The sequence below is a fragment of the Lepisma saccharinum genome, chromosome 4 (genome assembly GCF_977018435.1).
Source record: "Lepisma saccharinum chromosome 4, izLepSacc3.1, whole genome shotgun sequence".
NCBI lineage: Eukaryota > Metazoa > Arthropoda > Insecta > Zygentoma > Lepismatidae > Lepisma > Lepisma saccharinum.
The window spans coordinates 55,578,692-55,604,814 of record NC_139232.1 but is presented as its reverse complement, the minus strand read 5'-3'; the positions used below and the strand labels follow the sequence as shown (position 1 = coordinate 55,604,814).

The 26,123-nt window shown below is 41.5% G+C and overlaps 1 protein-coding gene across 1 annotated transcript in view; it reads right to left on the bottom strand.

Moving 5' to 3' along the window:
- Hecw (Hecw ubiquitin protein ligase) overlaps positions 1 to 26,123 on the bottom strand; it is a 313,224-nt gene that overhangs the window by 200,521 nt on the left and 86,580 nt on the right. Inside the window, exon 3 of the mRNA XM_083120523.1 lies at positions 16,288 to 16,776. Within this exon, the coding sequence (XP_082976649.1) occupies positions 16,288 to 16,776 (489 nt within the window). The remainder of the gene's footprint in view (positions 1 to 16,287; positions 16,777 to 26,123) is intronic.

Here is a 26,123-nt window from a genome sequence, read left to right as displayed (position 1 = left end):
TATTCCGAGAACTTTTTGATACAACCTCGAATATCAAAGAGAAGAGTCCAAGATAGGAATCAAATTGATGAGCGTATCCCCAGGGACTGAAGGGGTATGCCTCGTAGTTTTCTCCGCATGTGTGTCCGGCTGCGATTACGATCTCTTTCTCCTAATGATTTGCGTCTCGCTGCTCCACCCGTAATTTGTTTCTTCACGTGTCACAGCCAAGGGAACCGATCTCAGGTCATTTTCGTGCCATGTTCTTTTTCTTTCTTTGTTTCTCTAGTTTCGTGATGTCACGCGGTCGTTAACGTGGTTATTGGGATTACATCGCAAGTTTTGAAGTTTAGATCATGCACAAGGTCACTTTGTGCTAATTTCTCGTGCCTTTACATAACATTATAGAACAATTTCTGTAACTATTTCGATCGATCCTGTTACTTGTCTTATTTTCCCTATTTCCTAGTTTTCTCCTCTCTTCCTTACACTATTTTTCTATTCCTCCGCATCTCTCCCCCCCATTTCTCGCTTTCTCTTGTCTTCCCAACTATCTTTTTCCATTCCTTCGCATCTAAATCTCCAATTTCCTCGCTTCCTTATATTCCCCACCCTCTCTTCTACTTCTCCGCATCTGTCCCTCCATTTCCTCGCTTTCTCCTATCTTCTTCATTCCATTTCCCCGCATCTATTTCTCCCATATTCTCACTTTCTCTTATCTTCCCCACACACTTTTTCTATTTCCCTGTACCAACTCTTCCATACCCTCACATTCTCCTATTTCCTTCCACTCTTTCCCGATTTTTCCACTACTTCTCCACCTAGGTTTCCTCGCTTTCTCGTACCTTCCCCACTCTTTTGTCCTCTATCTACATCTTTACTATCTCTGCCGTTTCCTTGCTTTGGGTTCTCTTCCCCACGCGATGCTCATGTTTCTGCACCGCTTCCATTTCTTTGTCTTCTCCCTTCTTCCACGATCTGGTTCACCACCTTCTCTTATCTCCCCAATTTGCTTACTTTCTCATGTTTTTCACTCACTCTCACTCTCACTCTCTCTCTCTTATATATATATATATATATATATATATATATATATATATATATATATATATATATATACCAGGTGGTTATAATTAAAGTGACGGTGTTCAGAGTGGTACAGCACGGGCTGTAATGAGAGTAGCAGTCTGAAACTTCGTAGATATGATAATGAAGCAATGCGTTCGCGAATTATGCAAAAAAAAAAAATAGTTCCAATTCTCGCCACCAGGGTAAAAAATGGCGCTGTAAGCAGTCAAAACGTGGAATTTTCCGTAACTCTGACGTCAAAGTCGGTGACATTGACTAACCATTGTGTGAGCTCCCTGGTTGTGGTTGGTGACGCTTGTTGCCTTTTCCTTTAGTAATGTTCATGTAATTCGAATAGTGAAATTGTAGCGATATTTTATTACAAAGAGTATTGTTTTCTGCGATTTATAGTGTTTTTCCTGTAACTATACCAAGTTTTGACAGCTTACAGTGCCATTTTTTACCCTGGTGGCGAGAATTGGAACTATTTTTTTTTTTTTGCATAATTCGCGAGCGCATTGCTTCATTAGCATATCTACAAAGTTTCAGACTGCTACTCTCATTACAGCCCGTGCTATACCACTCTGAACACCGTCACTTTAATTATAACCACCTTGTATATATATATATATATATATATATATATTAAAGGTAATAACAGAAAATGTTGAACAATTACAGTAAAACAAATGACTCGTTAGTCATAAATCCTGACCTTCTGCTCATCTGTTCTCATTAGCAATGGAGCGAGTGTTGGTTTACACTGCAAAAGGAACAGAACAAAACACAATTCGCAAAAACCAAAACTTTGCTGAAGGTTAGCGAAAGTACACGGAGCTCCAACCATCAAAGGTGAATCCTCTGGAGATAAACACGGCTCCGGACTTTGTGTAAACTGTTGCCTGTGCAAATATTAGCAGGAACGCTCCCTGCAGTTAGCCAATACTGAAAGTGATTCTCCTGTGAGAAAGCTCCCTCTTTCGTTCTTCTACGTGACTTCATTCTAGGAAATGTCTCTTCCCTCTGCGAATCTCTGTCTCTCCAATGAGCCTCTTAAAAACCTAATTGCTCACGAAGACCATACAGGGTGTGACTTGAGTGGCCGCTGATGGAAATTGATGCCGAAAGGGAAAGTTCCTGTGTATACAAATGGACAGAAATGCATTCATTAAACCTTGGTGAATGCTAATTAAAGGTACTGTAATAGCACTCTAGCCTTGTAATCGAAAGGTCTTGGGTTCGATTTCAGGTGAAAGCAAATTACACATCGTCAACTGTAGGCTCGGTAATGGGCTTCGGCAGGATTTATTTGTAGAATACTTTGCAATAATAACTATTTCAAATTATTAAAAATCAAACCATTTTGTTACAATTTTATCACTTCGACAATACATATATATATATTGTGGTTTTATTTTTATTTCATAACTAGCTGATTGCCCGGCGTTGCCCGGGTATTTATTTATCCCAATCTTCTATCAGAGAGGAATATAATGAATTCTAACTATAGTGTAAAATGAACTTGTAGTTGAACGGCATTGGGAGTGCCACTATTCATCTCAGCGGCCCCGAAACTATGGATTCCACACTAATATATCGGTCGTTTTCGATTATTTTTACATGTCACCCCCTTCCCACTCCCACCGCTACGGGTGCCAGGGGTGTCTAACCCCCACAGTATTGCTTTCGAGATTGCAAGTGATACGTGTGCCAAGTTTGGTTGAAATCGCTCGAGACATTCGTGAGTTATGCCGGAACAAACACACATATATACACACATACATCCATTTAGTATTTACTATATTGTTATTATCACTATTGTTATATCCTGGGTTCTGCTGGATGCACCAAAAATAAGTGAATATACAGTACAACTGCTTTTCATAGTTTTTACCATTTCATACAGTTACTGTAGTAAAATGCATGAATACACACACAGACACTCGTATGTATATTTGTACATACGTTGTTCAAGAAAGAAGCTATATAAATTGGGGAGAAATTTTATTCATACTGTTTGAAACGACACTATGCCAATTTCCAGCAAACCTGTTGGACCTCTTCCCTGGCCATCTCGATGAACATGGGACCAGTCCTCATTAGTCTACTTGAGGATAAAGTTTACATAAAAACAAAACTTTTGTTCTTTGATTATCAAAGTAAATTCGGGATAAAACAGTTGAAATTTTAAGTGGTAAAAATTCTAAATTTTTTCCCTTTAATATATATATATATATATATACAGGGTGTTTCTAAAGGTCGTTTACAACGCTTGGGAGGTGATTCCTCACACGAAAACAAGCAAAAAGTCTAAGTTCCATTTTTACGACTGAGGCTTCGTTTCCGAGATAGGAGCCTCGCAAAAGGTGACAAAGTGAACGTCACACCTAACTGGGACGAATACTATCACAGATAGAGAGGCGGTTCCAAGGGAATCATAAAGGAATCGTATGTGCTCAGTCCGGAAGTCACTATGAAAAGTTCACTGCACGCATGCGCAATGGAGTCCTCAAAGGAATTGGGGATTTCCAGCAAGAACAATGCATGGAAAGGGTATGTAACGCAGCAAGAAGGACCGTGACAACGAGAAATGCGTTAAAGACAACACATCCCGACCTCAAACATCAAAACATGAGCACGGAACACAAAATCCGAAAAGTTGAGCACGGTTGCATACCCCAGTTACACGCGAGGAATGAACGAATCATGTCATGTGCCATACGAGAGACACATTACTCCACCAGGAGGAGGGAAAGAAAAACACAATATCAGATGATTGCGACAAAGTGTATTTTTACACGCGACAACTACGTAATACCCCCTCCCCACACGCACAACAAATAACAAATGGTACAATGTGTTACGCACAGGCAGTGCGTGTCACTGTACACCAACTGAAGATGTCACTTTCACCACACAAAGGGGGTGGGGAGCAATACCAAGAGTGTTCTCACTGGGATTTGCCGAGGGCGATAATCAAAGCCGGTTTTCAAAATGTCTGCCGTTCACTTCTACGCAGAGATGACAGCGATGAATCAAGGATTGTCGAGTACGGGCAAACAAGCCAGGTGTATCTGCTACCGTCGCGGCGGCGACGTTGATGCGAGCAACGAAGTCCTCAGCTGATGTGATAGGTGTGTCGTATACGAGGGTTTTCATTTCTTCCCAGAAGAAAAAATCGAGAGGGTTGAGATCTGGCGACCTCGGTGGCCAAGGCACAGGCTCATTCCTACCAATGAACCTATTGCGAAACACATCATACAGGAAATGTACTACATTACGATCGAAATGAACTGGTGCCCCATCGTGTTGGTACCACATTTCTTGCCGCAGTGCCAAAGGTACAGTCTCCAACAGTTTCGGCAGAACCTCACTAAGAAATGCATGATACGTGCGACCATTCAGGCGAACAGGGAGAATGTATGGTCCAATTAAATTATCATGTACTATCCCGCATCACACATTCACTGAAAACTTGTGCTGGTGATGGGCCACAAAAAGTGCATGTGGGTTGTCAAAGTCCCAGACATGACTGTTTCTACTAACGAAGACATCCATCCTGGTGCAAATGGCTTCATCTGTCCACAATACCTTTGCCCCGAAGTGAGGGTTTGTGTCCAGCTGATGCAACAGCCATTGGCAAAATTCCATACGAGGGCGAAAGTCACGAGGTAACAGTTCTTGTACTTTCTGCAGTGTAAAAGGGTGCATTCCTTCCTCTGACAACATTCGCCAAACATTCACATCAGACGTGTTTCGTGCCCGAGCGAGTGCCAGGATGTTCTGCGACCGCTGTTAACACATCTTCTGCAAACTGACGTGTGCGTACACTTCGGGGTCTTCCAACTTCTTGTCGCGGTGGTAACACCGACCCTGTTTCACGCAGTCGATTGCCCACTACCTGAAAGAAGGCGCGAGACGGTAAACGTCTATGTGGAAAGCGTTCTCCATAAAAACGCCTCGCCTCAAGGCTATTACCACGTGCCTCCCCATACATGAGATGCATGTCTGCTAGCTGCTGGGTCGTATACGCAGCCATCTGTGTAATAGGGAGCTGGAACTGCAAAGTATCGTTTTTGTTCAACACTGGCACACTGCGCAAATTGGCCGTATCACAGTACGAACACCACAGACCAATTGTTGCGATACTTGACTTGCCCACTCCACCACATCAACTTTCAATACAACATACTAGTACTCTTCAATGCGTATGACAACCTAGAGCGAACTGCTGATCATATCCCAGCACCTGGAACACGTCTGGCACGACTGAAAGTGACACGCACTGTCTGTGCGTAAGACATTGTACCATTTGTTGTTTGTTGAGCGTGTGGGGAGGGGGTATTACGTAGTTGTCGCGTGCCCGACCCTGTGGCCGAGTGGTTAGCACATCGCGCTGCGACGCCAAGGGTCCCGGGTTCGAATCCCGGTCGGGTATGGTTGTTTGTGAATGTCCATTTTCATCCATTTCATCATTTCATCTCTCATCCCCATCTTCGCAAATTAGCCAAGAGGCACAAAACGCGAAGTAAAATAAACTAAATCAATCAATCAATTGTAGTTGTCGCGTGTAAAAATACACGTTGTCGCAATCATCTGATATTGTGTTTTTCTTTCCCTCCTCCTGGTGGAGTAATGTGTCTCTCGTATGGCACATGACAAGATTCGTTCATTCCTCGCGTGTAACTGGGGTATGCAACCGTGCTCAACTTTTCGGATTTTGTGTTCCGTGCTCATGTTTTGATGTTTGAGGTCGGGATGTGTTGTCTTTAACGCATTTCTCGTTGTCACGGTCCTTCTTGCTGCGTTACATACCCTTTCCATGCATTGTTCTTGCTGGAAATCCCCAATTCCTTTGAGGACTCCATTGCGCATGCGTGCAGTGAACTTTTCATAATGACTTCCGGACTAAGCACATACGATTCCTTTATGATTCCCTTGGAACCGCCTCTCTATCTGTGATAGTATTCGTCCCAGTTAAGTGTGACGTTCACTTTGTCACCTTTTGCGAGGCTCTTATCTCGGAAACGAAGCCTCAGTCGTAAAAATGGAACTTAGACTTTTTGCTTGTTTTCGTGTGAGGAATCACCTCCCAAGCGTTGTAAACGACCTTTAGAAACACCCTGTATATATATCAGGGTGTCATTTCAATGGTGACCACAGACCATAGAAACGTATAGAGGACATCAAAACAAACAACTTTTCTCTGTAACATTTTTCTCGTTGGTGCATCATTTCGGCGCTATAGTCGTTCAAAAAAGCCCGTTTTGCCGCCTGAATGCTGGCAACAACACACATTTAATTGCATTTGTGACGTCATATCCCGTAGTGAAGCAATGCGTTCCAGGGTTGCCAGGAACACACATATTCTGTGAAAAATGACATAGCTACAATCAGCCACATTATGTACCGTAAAGCAAAACGCCAGCATCCAGGCGGCAAAAGGGTCTTTTTTGAACGGCTGTAGCGTCGAATCGACGCACCAACGAGAAAAATGTTACTGAGAAAAGTTGTTTGTTTTGATGTCCTCTATACGAATCTGTAGTCCGTGGGCGCCATTAAAATGACACTGTATGTGTATGTATATGTGTGTGTATATATATATATATATATATATATATACACACACACACACACACACACACACACACGAGGCATGTCTAAAAAGTGAATGCAACCATGTTCGACAAAGGCGTTCTAACAACGACCTTGACTGTTCTGCTGTTAAGTTCCTTTGAGTGCAGGCAGAGAGAACGAGAAGTGAATAAAAAGATAGATGAAACGTGAAGTGAGAGAGACACGGGATAGATGGAGAAAAACAGTATTCATGAGGAAAGAGGTGGAAAATAGGCGAAGAGAGAGTGAGAGTGAGTGAAAAACAGATGAGAAAGTAAGCAAATTGGGGAGATAGAGAACGTGGCGAACTAGATCGTGGAAGAAGGGAGAAAACAAAGAAATGAAAGCGGTGCAGAAACATTCATGCAGAATTAGTTCAGTCTGGTGTCTGCAAAAAAATATATGTATACTGTATATGTATATGTAACATTTACTTTGAGCGGGAGTGGTCCTAAAGTTTACAGAATATCCGAGCCTTTAAAAAAGAAGCCAATTGGGAGCGGCTTGATTACAAAGTGAGTTTGTTAGTAACTATACTATAGGAGGTTTGATAAATAGAGGAAATTTGAAATATAAATTTGTACCACTACTCCCACATGTGTCTCCCATAATGGCTAACGCTGTTTTCTTGTAAACATTGTAAACAAGAGGACTCGGGTTTGAACCTCAGTGTAGGCATACTGCACAGTATACGATGGTCCAGTTCTGATTTACCTGACTGAACGTCAGACATGTTCCTCTGCCACAGACACCATGAGAATCGCCCACGCACATTAGTTGTCCAGTAGTAGCAGATAAAAATAGGTTAATTTTCGCGGGACACCCTGTATATGTAAGGACCTATCTTTTTAGGACTTACCTCATAGCTGGCACACCTAGGAGAGGCGGATGCAGCAAGAGTCAGGCACAGGAGGACATCACCAGAAAGGCACGCGAATCGATGTCACATGAGGGACTCGGGGACCAGTTTCCGGCCCGAAAAAGATTTACAGACGGAATGCCAAAGGATGGTATTCTTGTAAAAGGAGTCGTCGCTCCGGAAGCAATGCTTTCGCAGCGAAAGGGAAGTGGTAAATAACAGGGCTGAAAGGCAGTGGTGCAAACGCGGGCGAGAAAGCACCAGAGGATCCTTTTGACGTCTAAAATTAAGCGTTCGTTCCCTGGGACGATATCTAAAATTGACAGTAAGATTTCCTTCACACTAGGCCCACTTAGTTAACCCAATGTGAAGGGGCCCTAAACATTATCGTGATTAAAATCGACAATGTCAACCACAGTATTCCTTTAACTTTCATTTAAAATAAATTATATTTACATTTTTTACACGATACCAATTTTTGATCTTGCAATTTACAACTCCAGAATTCGAATTTTATTATATTTTCTCCATTATATTCCCCTGTTATACCGCGTGTCCCAGAAGTCTTGATTACAAACTTTATTCATATTTGCTATATGCAATGTAGAGATGTGAAAGTAGTGCCAAAATGTTGGAAAACTAACCAAGTTTATTTGTTGCAGGTTTCAGTCATGTGGCTGTAGTGTAGCAGTGTCAGTGCTAAGGAATCCGGAATTAATGCTCTTGACATCGGGTGGCATAGTTCCATACGTTTCTTACACTTAAACAGGATTTGGGAATGAAGATAAATATCATTTTTTAAATACCAATTTATTGATGGCTGATATTCTACACGAAATAATTCTGTACATTTGAATGAAAGTTCCTCTGCACTGTTATTGGTGACCGGGTCTCGTGATACCAGAGGACATGCTGAGCTTTTCCCTGATTTTTGAACATTTCCGGTTTTCTGGGCACTGACACTGCTACACTACAGCCACGTTACTCAAAGCTGTAACAAAAAAACTTGGTTAGTTTCCAACATTTTGGCACCACTTTCACATCTTTACCTTGCATATAGCGGATATGAATAAAGTTTGTAATCAGGGAAAGACTTCTGGGACACCCTGTATTTTACATAGGCCTAATACTTCCAGTACAAGCATGAGGAGATGACATACGACATAGGAACGAAGTAATGTAAACAAATGCGAACGTAGCTCCTAACAAATCCCATTGGTCATTCGCAGGCACGTATCTAGAAATATATTTCTGGAGGGGTTCGAAACAAATGTCTCATTCTGCTCTTCCCTTTTATCATTTTTAAGTTAGCTCTCTCTCTCTCTCTCTCTCTCTCTCTCTTCCCCCACGCTCTTCCTCCCTCTCCCTCTCCCCCTCTCTCCGTCCACCTTTCCATGTACAGGGAAAGCTATAGATATTGGGCCTATTGTCTTTGTATTTTACTTATTTTAGGTCGCTTTTCTGACACATCACAGTGACGAAGGGGTACTCACAAAAGAGATACTCTTGCCCAGGCCAGGATCCGAACTTGAAGCCTTTGGTGACCAGACCGTAAAAGATAAAGTATAGCGATATGCAGACAGAGATAAAGGCATATATGCCATTTATGTATGTTGATTGATTGAGTTGGTGTTTTAAGTCCACTTTATGGACATTAAGGGTAATTGGGACTGGACCTACAGTTTAAAGTGCGATCCGAACCACTATGTGCCTCCACCGGGTACCGAACCCGGGACCCCTTGATTACAAGTAGACGACGCTACCACTGCGCCATCGGGAAGACCTCATTTATGTATGTGTGTGCACAGATAAGGGTATATAAGTGTATATATACCCTTATCTGTGGTGTGGGTGTGTTACTTGAAGGCGATGATGGGAATTCCCCTTCTCTCACACCCTCTAGTTGCTTAATTCTTTGCTCTTGCGGGAAACCGTGTGCTAATTCATATAATACTCCAATGCTTCGGAGAGTAACAACTGGAATTTTTCACCCGCCCCCACTGGAACTTGTTCAGATACCACACTTTGAAGTTGAAGCACATGTAGGCAAATCGGAACGAGACCTCAGTTTAAAGTGGAATCCGAATTTGGCTCCACCAGGTATCGAACCCAGCACCCATCGAGAGGCAACATATCGCACTGCATGTGTGTGTAAAGAGCGTAAACATCCTCCGCCCCCCTCCATATCTCTGTCTGTCTTCTAATAACCATGAAAAATATATATAAAATAGTGTTCTATATTTTTCAATTGTACCTGTTCAATGTTGCAGTAAAAGTATAATGGACTTGTACATGCTAATTTCTACCAAGCAACTCGAGTAACAAAAAAGTAAGAAAAAAGCAAGGGGTTGGCAACCATGTGTCAGAAGAAAAGGGCGAAATATAGGTGTCGGCCCGCGGTGTATGACATGTTAAAGCAGAGCGTCTATAAATTCTGTCAAAATATAACCCCGTCTTCCATTTCCTTCCCTCTGTGTCAAGAGCAGCCGCCAGAACACGCTTCTGAAAGATACGACAAACATTCTCATTAGGGAACTAAAGGGAAGTGTGCCCCTTCAACCCCCACCTCTCGGGGGAAAGGACTGTACACCCCGCCCCGCCCCTTGCGAAGAACTTTCAATTAGTGTTCGTGTGCATATAGAAGTATGCTGCAGGCGCGACTACTATAAACCTTGTTTGTCTTCTCTTGAGAATGTTCAGAGAAGGAAGAGACACATGGCGGCAATTTGCTGATGAAGCTCGTCTAATATGAAACAAGTGCGTGAATGTTTCCATTTCATAATTACACCGTACACACATTCAGCATTTTACCTCCTTAACTTACGCTAACATCTCTGATGGAACAAACGTGATGAATTATTCTATGCTCTGTCCTCTATATGAACGAAGTAATGTAAACAAATGAACGTAGCTCCTGAGAAATCCCATTGGTCGTTCGCAGGCACGTACCTAGAAATATATATTTCTGGAGGAGTCCGAACAAAGTGTCTCATAATAATAATAATAATAATAATAATGTTTAAATTAAAATAATTATATTTATTTAATAAAAATAATATTAATTAAAATATTCAAATTAATTAATATTATATTTTTATTAAATGAATAGGTAAAAGAACGGTATAATAATAGTGACATTACAGCACCCATTCGTTACCTACCTTACGTGTAGTTAAGGTCGGTAAAATTTGTAAAAAGCTACCCTGGCAAGGAAATTAATGTCAAATAGATAAAGTATTAAATATTTATTGAATAACAAAAAAAGGATGTTAGATCCAGTTGATGGAAAGTAAAGTTCCTGGTAATATTTCATGCATGTTATTATAAGTAGTAATAAATCTTGCATAAATCTTCTTTGGTATAGTGAAACCACAAGCAAAAAAACCTGCGCAGACCCGCGACTCCTGTGCACCGTACTCCCGCGTGGATGGGAGGGGCAGAGTGGAGCATGCTTCCTTATAGCCCGAGCTGAACGGAAGAAGGGAAAGGTACGCGGAGACTTTTCGCTGAAGGTTCTTTTCCTTGTGGTCGCTCTATACTGTGATTCAAAGTCGTATGGTTCCAATATAATATTTGCCTTTCAATAAGTTTGGCGGAAATAAATCACCCTGATTAAACAAGAAGTATATTTTCATTATTTAATTTTAGTCACTTTATTATTTCATTATTTCTGTACTTAGTAAGTCTTTCTGGCTAAGGTCCGGACCCCCTGGAACCCCTCTCCTAAATACGTCATTGGTCGTTCGAATGGAAGCTGTGAATCAATCTTGCGAGTAGAAATACAGGGTGAATTAAACGTCCAAACTCAGTGCATTTCAATGTGATGGCCCATGTACGTATAGGCATAGCACACGCCTCTCTTGCGTAGACCGGAACCCATGCTGTAACATAGCTGGTGTGATCTCCCCTATTGGCTGTGTCAGTTGCTCTATGATGTTGCTTATACTTAGTACACCCTAGACTTAATGAAACCCCAGACAAAAAAAGTCTAGGGGTCAGGTCTGGAGACCGAGTCGCCCAAAGTCTTGGTGAGCCACGGTCGTTCCACCTGTCGGGGAAGGTGTCAGCGAGGTAGTCCCGAACGATTCTGGCGAAATTAGGTGGTTGGGTGGTTCACCATCTTGCTGGAAAACAACAGTGTCTATTATCGCATCCTGAAAACCATTCATTAGCGATATTAGCAAAATTTCAAGATACTTTTGAATCCCCCTGTTAGGACATGTGCAATTTTCTTTTTACATTTTGGAACCCTTACAAAGCTTCTTATTATTGTCAGTGGAAGTCTATTACAGGTAGAAGGCCGAGACTGTGGCCCAACAGGCTATCCTCCTCCAATCCGGACCTGAACGCACGCTACTGGTCCTCAGTAAAACACTACAGCATTGCTCTATAAGTGAAGACAATCATAATTGTCATACCACTCAACATAGCTTCTATATAGAAGTTGTGGGATCTTAAACTATGAGCTGGTGTTACAATTAACACTAGAAGGAACTATTTCTCTTTTCAGAAGGAGCGTGCTTTTGTTTACATTAACTTCGTCCTTGCAGTGTATGGAGGATAGCTATGTGTATGGTTATCTTTATCCCGGATCAAGGACTAGGAGAGGGAGGGAGCCAGCATATACTTTTTCCCAGTACTGGTAGGCCTTGTATCAAATACTTATTAGGAATGCATATTAATACTTCGTAAATTCAGGCTATTGTTTGACATAAAGGAAAACCTCCATCCAACATACTGGATGACTAAACACTGTACTCCCGCCCCTGCAGTTAAAAATATGAGAATGGGGAGGCAGGTCGAAAACTTTTAAGTCATAAAACCTCAGTGCCGCTAATACACTTCGATATTATTTTCTTGCATCAAAGTTGTTATCGCTTGTTTATAGCTTTGTATGTTACAAAGTTATGCCACTTTCCCAAACTGAACTCAAATGTCTTTACGATACTGGATTTCCAAGTTTCAAATCAGTCAAGAGTTTAACTCCTAAGATGCTTCCAAGTTGGAAAGGAGTCAGGCGTTCAAGTCAAACTTCCGAGTTACAAAGAATCTGGCATTGAAATCAACTTCCTACATGTTACTTACAAATTGAAACGGAGCCAGGTATTTAAATCAAACTCACCCCTAACCTCCAAATTACCAAGAAGTCAGCCGTTCAAGTCGAATTCCTGTTACTTCCAAGAAGTTAAAGAACTCGAACGTAGTCACAAAGTTACAAAAGTGTCATGCGTTCTGTGTCCAATTTCAAGTTACAAATGAGTTAGACCTTCGATCAAATTTCTCTATTCCCCTTCCAAGTTACAAGACAAGGGTTCGAGTCGAATCCATACATTACTGCAAAGATACAAATGTTTCAGGTGTTCAATTAAAAATTCTATGTTCTGTTTGCAAGTTATACAAGAGTCAGATGTTGAAGTCAAACTCCTCTTTTGCTCTCAGATTGTCAAGGAGGCAGGTGTTCAAGTGAAACTTATTTGTTCTGCTTCTAAGCTTCAACGAGTCCGTTGTTCCAGTCAAATTCCAACGTTGCTTCCAAGTTTCAATGGAGTCAGGTGTTTAAGTCAAACTCCTGCGTTTTCTTTTTCCAAGTTACAAACATCAGGTGGTGAAATCAAACTCATATGTTCTGCTTCCAAGTTACAAAGATTCAGGCGTTGAAGTTACAAAGAAGTCGGGTGTCCAAGTCAAATTCTTACGTTATTTGTGTGGCAGTCGAATGGGCGAATTTTTTTTAAAAAAATCTTCTCCAATCGAAAAACCGCGGTGATATTTCAAAATATGGAAAATTACATGCGCTTCGAATTCCTTCTATAGCATTGACGTGAATTTTTCATAGAGTTTGCGTTCACTGTTGTCTAGATATTATCAAAAGTTTCGAGATTACGTAAGTCTATTAAACTATTGATAATATCTAGATAACAGTGAAAGCAAACTACACGAAAATTCACGTCAATGCTCTAGAAGGAATTCGAAGCGTATGCAATTTTTCATATTTTGAAATATCCAAGAGGTTTTTCGAATGGAGAGAAAACTTTGAAAATAAATCACCTATTAGACTGCCAAAGGTCTAGTCGAGCCTTACTCCCGTATTGTTTCCACGTTAAAAAGGAGTCTGGAATTGCTTCCAAGTTCAAAGACGTCGGAGTTTCCCTTAAAACTGCTATGTTGTTTCGAAGTTACAAGTCAGACGCTTAAGTCAAACTCATATGCTGGATCAGCATCGAAGATACGGATGCCAGGTAGAATCAAACCCGGGACCAGAACTAAATATTTATCTATTCACCGACATCCTAACTGGCAAATCCTCACAGTGCTGAAGAATATGGTCGATAAAGGTCCGACCCGCAGAACTTGTTCAAACGTGGAGGGTATTGTTGGATGGTTCTTTCCACGACACTCCACATCTTCGGAAGAAAAATGCACCTGCCTTCAGCGGGAGCATCCTCCAATTTATTATCCCTCTTTCTGTTCCATTTGGAGAGTGGCAGCCGTGAATTGCGGAGGATATCACGAAAGAGCGTTAACCATTGTTCGAGTAAATCGATAACACTACGGCGGCAGCGCTCCCCGAGGAAGTGAATCACCGGTGCAAGCATTCAAATGCGCCACGGCAACACGAAGGAACGTTCATCTGGAAGGGACAAATGGTTCCTAATTACTTCCGGAAAACTGCATCCTCTGGACGTGAAACCGGAGACAAAAATTGTGGAAGAGAGGACGCGAAGATTCGAAAAGAAATGGTGTTAATGGAGGGAATACAAAAGGGGGGAAAAGGTTCTATAATTATATCGCGACCTTCGGCCTTTCGCTCGGTCGGAGCTCGACCTAGTTTCCCAGCAACCAAGAAATCTGTCGCTTGTTCCATTTTAAAGCAGAAGTAAGGTGATCAAATTATACTGCTGTGTTACGTTACTTACGTGTCCTATGTTCCGCTTGTAAGTAACAAAGAGAGTCAGGCGTCCAAACCGAACTCCTATGTTCCGTTTGTAAAAACAAAGAGAGTCAGGCGTACAAACCAAACTCCTATGTTCCGCTTGTAAGTAACAAAGAGCGTCAGGCGTACAAACCAAACTCCTATGTTCCGTTTGTAAGTAACAAAGAGAGTCAGGCGTACAAAACAAACCAAACTCCTATGTTCCGCTTGTAAGTAACAAAGAGAGTCAGGCGTACAAACCAAACTCCTATGTTCTGTTTGTAAGTAGCAAAGAGAGTCAGGCGTACAAACCGAACTCCTATGTTCCGTTTGTAAGTAACAAAGAGAGTCAGGCTTAAAAACCAAACTCCTATGTTCGTTTGTAAGTAACAAAGAGAGTCAGGCGTCCAAACCGAACTCCTATGTTCCGTTTGTAAAAACAAAGAGAGTCAGGCGTACAAACCAAACTCCTATGTTCCGCTTGTAAGTAACAAAGAGCGTCAGGCGTACAAACCAAACTCCTATGTTCCGTTTGTAAGTAACAAAGAGAGTCAGGCGTACAAAACAAACCAAACTCCTATGTTCCGCTTGTAAGTAACAAAGAGAGTCAGGCGTACAAACCAAACTCCTATGTTCTGTTTGTAAGTAACAAAGAGAGTCAGGCGTACAAACCAAACTCCTATGTTCCGTTTGTAAGTAACAAAGAGAGTCAGGCGTAAAAACCGAACTCCTATGTTCCGTTTGTAAATAACAAAGAGAGTCAGGCGTAAAAACCAAACTCCTATGTTCCGTTTGTAAATAACAAAGAGAGTCAGGCGTAAAAACCAAACTCCTAGGTTCCGTTTGTAAGTAACAAAGAGAGTCAGGCGTAAAAACCAAACTCCTATGTTCCGTTTGTAAGTAACTAAGAGGGTCAGGCGTAAAAACCAAACTCCTATGTTCCGTTTGTAAGTAACAAAGAGAGTCAGGCGTAAAAACCAAACTCCTATGTTCTGTTTGTAAATAACAAAGAGAGTCAGGCGTAAAAACCAAATTCCTAGGTTCCGTTTGTAAGTAATAAAGAAGACTCAGACATACAAATCAAATGCATATGTTCCATTTGTAACAAAGAGAGTCAGGGCGTACAAACCAAACTTCTATGAGACCTCGAATAAAATTACATTTGCTATCATGTATACATGTAGCACAGCAGCTGAAATTGTAGATTGCCAGTGACCAGGCCCGTAGCCAGAAATTTATTTCGGAGGGGGCTCATTCCTTATCAGCAGCCACCCTAAAAACGAAAAATGTGGGGGGGGGGGGTAAAAGAACTGATGAAGAATTTCTCAATATATTACAACTTACTATACATGTTTAATCCTGTTAATAAAGTAAAATTAACTACCACTGTACACTATTTAAATTATATTTGAAGGATTTCGAGAGCGGCTTCAGCCCCCCTGAGCCATCCCCATGCCTACGTGCCTGCCACAGGACAACATAATGCTTTGAAAACTGGAATGTTGTGCAAGCAGACCAGTTTCAAGGTGAAGTTTTTGGGACTTTGTTTCCTAAGTTGAGTCATGCATGAATCTCTGTAACCAGTATGGTATTTCGAAAATTTGAGCGGAAGGTGGAGGTTTCAGTAATTTCTTTCGAAATATAAGGAGGGGGGTATCCAGAAGGGGAAATTCCTCCTCGTCGGTCGTCCATAACAGTAAGAGGGATATATGGCGGATTAAACGAAAGGGTACTTCATGTATTTCCGAGAAAATGTATAGACCTGTTTGATTACCAGTCCGTTATTGTACACTGCACTACCAAATCGAAATGATTGTATTCTTTAACAGAGAAGGAAATACGTTGTACTCACCTTCCCAGTAGGCACCAATCCAATCGCTGGAGCAGACCTGCTCCTTCACATCCCACTGGACAAGAACCGGCTCCAACCGTCCAGCGGTGAGAGCCGAGCGATCCGCCGTGATCCGGGACCGACCCCCGGACCTCCCCCTGCTCTTGAGCGATCCGGTCTTGGACGCGGCGACCGCCCCTTCGCCGTGCTTCCTGCTCCGTCCCGTCGTTCCCTTCCGTTCGTTTCCGTTCCGCTCCGTTCCGTCGGAGTCCTCCCTGTGGTGGTGGTGGTGATGGTGGTGGTGGTCCTTCCTGCCGCTCCCCTTCCGCCCCTCCTTGGAGCCCCCCTCGCTCTTGCTCACCCTCCCCGCACGCTCGTTCTCATTCCCCGCCGACGACGACGGTTCCGACCCGTTCCCGTTTCCGTCCACTTCCCGACCGCCCTGTGTGCGTTCCTGATGCAGGCTCCTTTCATTGAGACACGTGGGATGGGATGAAGACGCATCCCGCTCTGCAAATAGAGAAATAAGCATAATTATAACCAGTCCCTTTAGTATTTCTCGATAGAAGTAATACTGTTTCTTGCAAACATTTTATACTAGCTGATTACCCAGCGTTGCCTGGGCATTTATTTATCCCAATCTTGTATTAGACAGAAAAATAATGAATTCTAACTATAGTGTAAAATGTAACTAATTTTAAATGTGATCGTGAATGTCACCAATTAGCTTAGCGACTCCGAAAACTATGGATTCCACACTAATATCGGGCGTTTTCGCAACACAAAGTCATATCAGCCTTAATGTTAGACAACCCGAGAAACACTATCGTTGTGCGGGATTGCATAGAGTCAGTCACGGATGTCTGTTTGTGCGGAATTTAATATCGGTTGTTTTCGATTATTCTTACATGTCACTCCTTCCCACCCCACCCCTAGGGGTACCAGGGGTGTCTTACCCTCACAGTATTTCTTTCGAGATTGCAAGTGATACGTGTACCGAGTTTGGTTGAAATTGCTCCAGGCGTTCGAGAGTTATGCCAGAACAAACATACATACACACCCACACACACACCCATATTTTTATATAAACTATAGATTATTGATTTACTGATTGATTGGTTTAGTGTATTTTACTTCACTTTTATGCCACTTTTAGCTAACTGCGAAGATGAGGATGAATGATGACAAGATGAAATACTCGTAGATGAAGGGATAATAAAAAAAAAACACATATGGACATTCAATTTTCGTCCAGGAGAGAAAGTCAGCAAGTGTAAATGGGTTCTAGATCGTAAAGAACCTTTTTTCCGGATCAATTTAAATACGGTCTAGGAAAAAAAATTCCGGATCAATTTAAATCCCGTCCAAGTTCCGTATTCAAATGAAACAATAAGCAACTTATACCGAATTTAAATTGTGCGAGAGAAAAAAAAAAAAGGTTCCGGTTTGTTGCGGAACTCAATAGAACCCATTACAATTTATGGGTTGCTGGACCTTTGACAACCCTGGCGACAGACATTGCACATCCCTTCTATGCGGGGGAATCATTCACAGATTTCATGAATGGGTTGCACAGAACGGTTCAATGTCGGATGTCTACATGGATCCCGGAAATGAAGCTTCACGAGCATTTCCTGTAACAGTTTCAGCAGTTGTGACAGGTGACGCCACTGACTGAATGAAACCGGAGCCAGTCGACATGACGGGCAGCAACCTTCCGGAACATGCGCCGCAACTGTCACACACACACACACAAGAGTTCCGGGGATAACAATCGCACCGACAGACCACGTCGCTACCATCTGCTACCTCTTCAGATATTAGGTCACCTCCAACGAGGTTGTCACAATGGGCCGTGCTCATGTGCGGAACAAGCAAGTTTTTTTTTTTTTTTTTGCCAAGAGCTCTCCAATTAGGTGCGTCCGTTCCCCCTTTTACGTGGCACCCCCACTTTATTATTCCCACTGCTCATAATCTGAAACCTGGGCTAGAGTGAGATTAGCACACTAATCCAATTAATTGCACAACCCATAATTAGGGTTACTGATTTTTCGTAATTACAACAATGACACTTCGTTCGGTGCTACAACGTTTCAAAAATTTCAGCTCAAATATCAATTTTACAGAATCTGGAGCCAGTGGCATACCTAAGAGGGGTTAGTGGGGTATATATCCCTACTTTTTGACCTCACATTTCTAAGAAAAAAAAAAGAATGCCAAATACTGGAAAACTGAAAACATCGAAAAATTGGACATTATGACCATATCAGCCTACTCACTTCGTGAAAAACTTAGACAAGTCACGGGAGCTCATCTGTTCTTTCTACGCTATCATCAAAGTTGACCACTTTTTTTAAAGGTACGGTCACCGGCAAAAAAATGGGGCAGCTAGGTCCTGAAATGCTCGCTTCCCTGCAAGGCGTTATGTGTGTTACCCACATCTACGGCGATATGTGGATTCTAATAGCATAATGTTCAATGGCAACTTCTACTACCGCCGTAGCCTTAGCCAACGAACAAAACTAGTATTTCAGGATATAGGTGTCCCATTTTTATTGTCGGCGACCGTACCTAGCTGCTACGAAAATTTCAGCTTAGTAACTATATTTACGGCAGTTGTCGTGGTCGCAACAATGGCGACCGGCCTCCCTTACACCCCCTTGTTAAACCACGAACTAACCACGAACTATCTGAAACTTTTATTACTAAAGTGCTGCTCGAGTAATACCCTGAAGTTGTTATGTTTCGTTCTTAGGATGTGTAAATTGAAGTCTTGACAGAGATTTGAAAAATATCAGCAGAAATTATAGTGCCCTCAAGATAGGATTAAAGAAAAGGAAAAGGTTTTCCGTTTTCAGAGAACCAAAGAAATGTTGAAATTTCTTGCAAAACGACAACTTTTGAGCCTTATTTAAAACTTCTACATTAGCGCTGTTAATTATACGAAACACATTCAGGCGTGGAAGGATTTGTAGTCATGTTACAGATCCTCTGCTTAAGGTTGCTTACTTCACTACATGGAATTTTTCATATTCCGGGAGTCCGCCACTATATTTCTGTGTCAAGCACCACCAGGAAATCTATCTCTCAGAGTCAGCTACCGAATGTTTCTTTTTCTGGTGGCAGGTGTACGATCGGGGGAAAATAAATTGGACCTACAAAGATGGATAAGGGAAGTTAGTCAGTCACAAGTTTTTCATGAGCTTTGTAAATATGATGGAAGTGTGAGATACATCAGCTGATGGAAAGTTACACCCAACGGAAAAAGAAACAGTAGACGAGTTGTACACTACCATTTTCATTCCGTCTGTATTACACAATGTGATAACAATGAATTGAAATAATGACGTCAATAAGCAGAGAAGAATGCCTGCTTCGCACCAACATAGTTTCATTCCGTCTGTATTACACAATGTGATGACAATGAATTGAAATAATGACGTCAATAAGCAGAGAACAAAGCATGCTTCGCACCAACATAGTTTCATTCCGTCTGTATTACACAATGTGATGACAATGAATTGAAATAATGACGTCAATAAGCAGAGAACAATGCATGCTTCGCACCAACATAGTTTCAGTCCGTCTGTATTACACAATGTGATGACAATGAATTGAAATAATGACGTCAATAAGCAGAGAAGAATGCCTGCTTCGCACCAACATAGTTTCATTCCGTCTGTATTACACAATGTGATGACAATGAATTGAAATAATGGCGTCAATAAGCAGAGAACAATGCATGCTTCGCACCAACATAGTTTCATTCCGTCTGTATTACACAATGTGATGACAATGAATTGAAATAATGGCGTCAATAAGCAGAGAACAATGCCTGCTTCGCACCAACATAGTTTCATTCCGTCTGTATTACACAATGTGATGACAATGAATTGAAATAATGACGTCAATAAGCAGAGAACAAAGCATGCTTCGCACCAACATAGTTTCATTCCGTCTGTATTACACAATGTGATGACAATGAATTGAAATAATGACGTCAATAAGCAGAGAACAATGCATGCTTCGCACCAACATAGTTTCATTCCGTCTGTATTACACAATGTGATGACAATGAATTGAAATAATGGCGTCAATAAGCAGAGAACAATGCATGCTTCGCACCAACATAGTTTCATTCCGTCTGTATTACACAATGTGATGACAATGAATTTAAATAATGACGTCAATAAGCAGAGAACAATGCCTGCTTCGCACCAACATAGTTTCATTCCGTCTGTATTACACAATGTGATGACAATGAATTGAAATAATGACGTCAATAAGCAGAGAAGAATGCCTGCTTCGCACCAACATAGTTTCATTCCGTCTGTATTACACAATGTGATGACAATGAATTGAAATAATGACGTCAATAAGCAGAGAACAATGCATGCTTCGCACCAACATAGTTTCATTCCGTCTGTATTACACAATGTGATGACAATGAATTGAAATAATGGCGTCAATAAGCAGAGAACAATGCATGCTTCGCACCAACATAGTTTCATTCCGTCTGTATTACACAATGTGATGACAATGAATTGAAATAATGGCGTCAATAAGCAGAGAACAATGCATGCTTCGCACCAACATAGTTTCATTCCGTCTGTATTACACAATGTGATGACAATGAATTGAAATAATGACGTCAATAAGCAGAGAACAATGCATGCTTCGCACCAACATAGTTTCATTCCGTCTGTATTACACAATGTGATGACAATGAATTGAAATAATGGCGTCAATAAGCAGAGAACAATGCATGCTTCGCACCAACATAGTTTCATTCCGTCCGTATTACACAATGTGATGACAATGAATTGAAATAATAACCTCGTGGCCAGTATAATTCTGTGTCGTCCTGTGCATTGTCCTTATTTGTGCTGAGCGCCCTTTTTAGCCTCAGCTTTTAACCAAGGTAAGGAAATTTTAGTTTTCAGACATGCTTTTATTTTTGTTATGATAAGGGGCTGCTCCCCGTATAGAAATAGCCTCAGTGCTGACGCACCCAAAATTTTTTAATTCAAAATAAAAAAGTAATGAAAATAGTTGTGGACAATTTGCTTACCATTATCTTTGCCGTTGACTGTACGTGGGTGTGCTAAAAGTTGCTTTCAGCCACTTTCGATAGAGCGATTAAAGAAACTATAATTGTGCATTTTAATAATATGTAATTGCAGTTCCAGTGCCTCGCCAAGAAAGATATATAGTTAAGATAGCGCCGAAGAAATCAATGGGAATGGCATCTGGGGAACGAGGTGGCCAGATAATGACAGGACACTTTCTTATCCAACGGGCTGAAATAATTTGGTTGCGAAAATCGCCAACACGCATTTACGACGTGAGTAGTTCTGCTGCGTTTGCTATGACGTCAACTGCCCTTAAGAGTAATTGGATTTTTCCTCTGCTGATAAAAACGACCCTTCCTGTCTCTCTCACCTTCACCAATATTTAATTTTAGCTTCGAAGTGCGACAACCATTTCAGATTCACTTCCTTGTTCAATAACCAATAAGAAAGCATCGCCGTTTGCGTTGCACTTGGCACTCGAGCACATCCAAACACCGTCGCTCGGATATTATCACTGGGCTGTCTTCGCTGTTTGCGAAACGGGGATGTTATTATGGAAGGAAATTTGTTGGCCCGAAGCAAGTGACCTATCCTTAGCCAAATGGTGTTCCTGTTAATGCTATCTACTCGAACCTGTGTGCTCTTGACTTGACCACAAGGCGTAAAGCACATCGCTTAATCACAAGGATATCTCTGGTCCCACCTCACCTCGGTGATGCCATCTTTCTTTTATTTAACCTCCTTGTTTTTCCTTGTTGTATCGCTTATTTCCGACCATGTACCTTCATAGTTGTACTGCAGTAATTTTTTTTTTTTTGAGTTGATGTTTTAAGTCCACTTTGTGAACAGAAAGGCTAATTGAGACTGGACCTACCTGCGCCATCGGGGAGACCCTCAGTAAAGATGGATTAATTACTCTCTCTCTCTCTCTCTCTCTCTCTCTCTCTCTCTCTCTCTCTCTCTTACACACACACACACACACACACACACCCACACACACACACACACACACACACAGTGACGGTTTAAGGTGGGTGCTATTGATGCTGCAGCATTAGACCCATTCCTTAAATAGGCCCAGATGAAAACAGACGAGAATTTCCCAAAAGCTGAACAGTTTTCTTTTGCTATATTAACCTGAAAATAAATCTTAGAATGAAATTTGGAGCCCCAATTTCGGACGCCTAGGCACTGCGTTACTTATTATACAGTTACTATTATTCCTTGCGCTGTGACGTAACTATAACGTCGTTGTGTTTAGTGTTCACCGAAGATTTCAAGTTAATGCTATCAATTTTACGTTAAACAGTTTACTTAGTAATTTAGCTGCTTTTTTTTTGCAATATCTTGGCGATTGTTGCTACTTTATTATTGTTCGGTAAGTGCGACGTAGTAAATTTTCCACTTTGAAAGTTAGTTGTACAGAAAAAATCGACGGTATGTCATTGTTTCAGCATCAGGCCAAATTTCGACTTAATCCGCCCCTGCACAGACACAGTCCCACAGACAAACACTGGAATTCATATCCACTAGCGTACGCAGGATGTTCTTTCTGAAGGGACTGTAATTACTATTATGCAGGTGAGTTTTAGGGGGACGTTACACACCATAACAATACTTCGTAATTATCATTTGTTTTGAAAGTTGTTCAGAGACGAAAATGTTAATCGGTGTAATTTTACGATGGACTTGCATTTATCACTTTGATCTTTCGTGAGTAATTTACTGCTGTAATTTGAAAATGGGCTGTATCCCCATCAGCACCCCCGTGCGTACGCCAGTGCAGTATGGTGTTTCGAAACAAGATATTTTAAGGAAAAAAAAACTGTTATTGAGGTAGATCGAAAACTCACGTCCGTGAAGTCTCTTTCCGAAAAATCATATTTAATTTAATTTGTATATCCGTTTACAACAATCATGAGATTGTTCATGTCTAATGCTTGTTTCCTTACAAAAATAGATTAGCAGACCCGATACCAGTACGTAGACTTCTCTGCTCAGCTTCCTTCCATCATTTTTCCCATTCATTTCAAATTTACATTCTTGTGATTGTGGGTTCTTCCGGTTTTGCTCGCACTCGGCATCAGGCAGTCACGCCAGTAATTTATAATGGAGGTAGGTACGGGAGTGTATCTCCTAGACGTCACAGCAGGTGGACGGGACAGCCAATCAAATGATCATGTATCCTTCAAAATTTCCCGCGCCTCTATGCTATTGGAGGAAAGAAATAACACCGGTAGTTCTATAGTCTTGCACTTTGGAATTAAGACGCGAGAAGGGCAAGCGGGTAGGAGCAAAAAATGCTGCGCGACACTTCAAATGAGTACAATTATCCTGGAAATTATGCAAAATTCGAAGCTTCCATTGATTTTGTACCAATATTACGTTAAAAAATGTATTTTGTGATTATGATCTGTTCCAAGATTCTCTGAAGCATAGCGGTAGACAAGGAGGGGAAATCGGGTGGGCAGAACGAAGCAGTACACGCTGCTGTGAAGGCTGGTAGCTGCAGTCGTTTCCTCCCTCCACGCAATCCCATTTCCTCCAAGCAATCCCATTCCCTCTAACAGGGGCGTATACTGAGTCCAAGATCTGGGCTATCTCACTATGTCACGTGATCCTAGGATATGAATATATTTACCAACTCCTAAGAAATCGGGTTGCCAAGTCATAAGCTCATACGAAATCAGGTTGCCAACTCATAAGAAATCAGGTTGCCAAATCATAAGAAATCAGGTTACCAACTCATTGGGAATCAGGTTGCCAACCCATAAGAAATCAGGTTACCAACCTATTAGAAATAAGGTTGCTAACTTCAGAATCAGTATCACCATCTCACTGATATGAATAATAATATTTACAAGTTCTGATCAATTTTTTTTATTCTCTAGATTTCAGGCTTCGCAGATAGCCTAGCGAGCCTAGAATATACGCTCCTGCCCTGTAACTAGTGTTCATTGGCGAGGCCGTCTCGCGTAATTACTTCCGCAAAGACTCATATTCGTTTGCTGGCTCCAGAGATAACTGCGACAGAGTATACATAACAGGTATTTTTATATTCTGCTGTAATTTTTTGAATATTTTAGAGCAAAACTCTGGTAAATTCATGCTTGTAATTGGAGTGAAATAATACTCACCCACTAATATTAATAAATATTTTCAACAATTTCTAATTGTTACAATCTTCAAACATCGGTATCGGTATGGGTTTCACGGTTCTAAAGATAAGAAGGTCATGAAGATAAAAACACAAAGCATTGAGCGTCTCTGACAAAAGACGTTAAAATGCACCAACAAAGTTATCTAAGTTCCCTTTCAAGACCACACCGAAGCACAAAAAATCCAATCCAAAATTTCACGAAAAACTCTCTCCCGTTTTTTTTTTTCGGAAGATGGGCTTTTAATGCAAGAGAGCGCACATATCGATGGTATAACGGACCTCACAGGCGAACATCGTGCATGGGGGAGTTTTTTAGCATCTATATTGAAGTGGACGGAGAGAGTCGATTCCAGAATTGACATCTCGAGATCAAGGACCCATCCACCCTCTCTTCTGAAGTCTTCCAAGAAGAGCTCTCCACGGTTCATCGAGAAAGGTAACTCAAGAGAACGCGATAACCCAACCTATTCGGAACCCATTTATTGCCTGAAAGTTACGTTTAATAGTCATGGGCGGTCCTTTGATGTTTTTTCTTTCTGTGACAGAACCATGACTTTAACATGTAATAATGGATGTGGAATGTCATGAAACGAAAACATTAAAATGGCTTAATATGAACCTAAAATATATGCTGTCAACGGGTAATATTTTGAACAGGGTGATTGCAAAGTCTCGATCCATTAGGGCGGAAAATATGAAGTTGTGGATGCAAAAGTGTAATTGTGTGAATAGCCTGTCTACGTTCTATTCAAGAAAACAAACCCATCAAAAAGGTTTTCACTCGAAAAATTTTAGTGTTATCATGGACGAAAAACTAAACTAGTAAACACATTACACCTAGTACTAAAGAACCATGCGTCTCTTTAGTGCAGGTCGGCAAAAGTGACGATGAAGATGCTGATGATAATATGAAATTGATGAAGGAACAGCCACAAAGAACAGCCATGTCCAGGCCGGGATTCAATCCCGGGAATTTTGGTGGCGAGATCGAAAGTTCAGTCTTAACGCGCAGGCCCGAATTATTGGTATTGCTATATCGATGTCGATATTATCGAGATCGCTATTTTAAAAAAAATATCGACTTAATGTCGATGTATCGAAGTATCGCACAGGGGGTGGTGGAATAACCGCGAAAGAGATTACGCGTCAAACGGCAGAACCGCGATACGTAACACAGGATTAAACGTGAAAGGAACAAGCGCCAACACCAAAATTGAACACCGGAATAAGCGCGAAAGGAAGAACCGCGAAACGGATTATGATCACTTTCGCGCATAATTCCTTTAGTGGTTGTTCTGGCGACCCTCGCACAGCCTACGAGGGGTCAAATAATTATTACCATCCCTACTCAAAATGCTGAGAATTTTAATTCTCCAATCAAGCTTTTGCGCGTCCGTTCACAGTAAGAGAACATACAAGTCGAGCTTTCGATGGGGGGAAAAGGCTGGAGCAATACGTTATCGATGGTGCCGACTCTCAAGGGAACACGTGGACGTAGAATATGAGTAACCGCGGAAGAAGATGAGAATACAGAGAGAAGTCAAATGATCAATTACTTTGAGAAACATCCCTCCGGCCACCAGCCGCGTCTCTAGCGTGCTTCTAGCAGAAAAGGCAGCCACGAA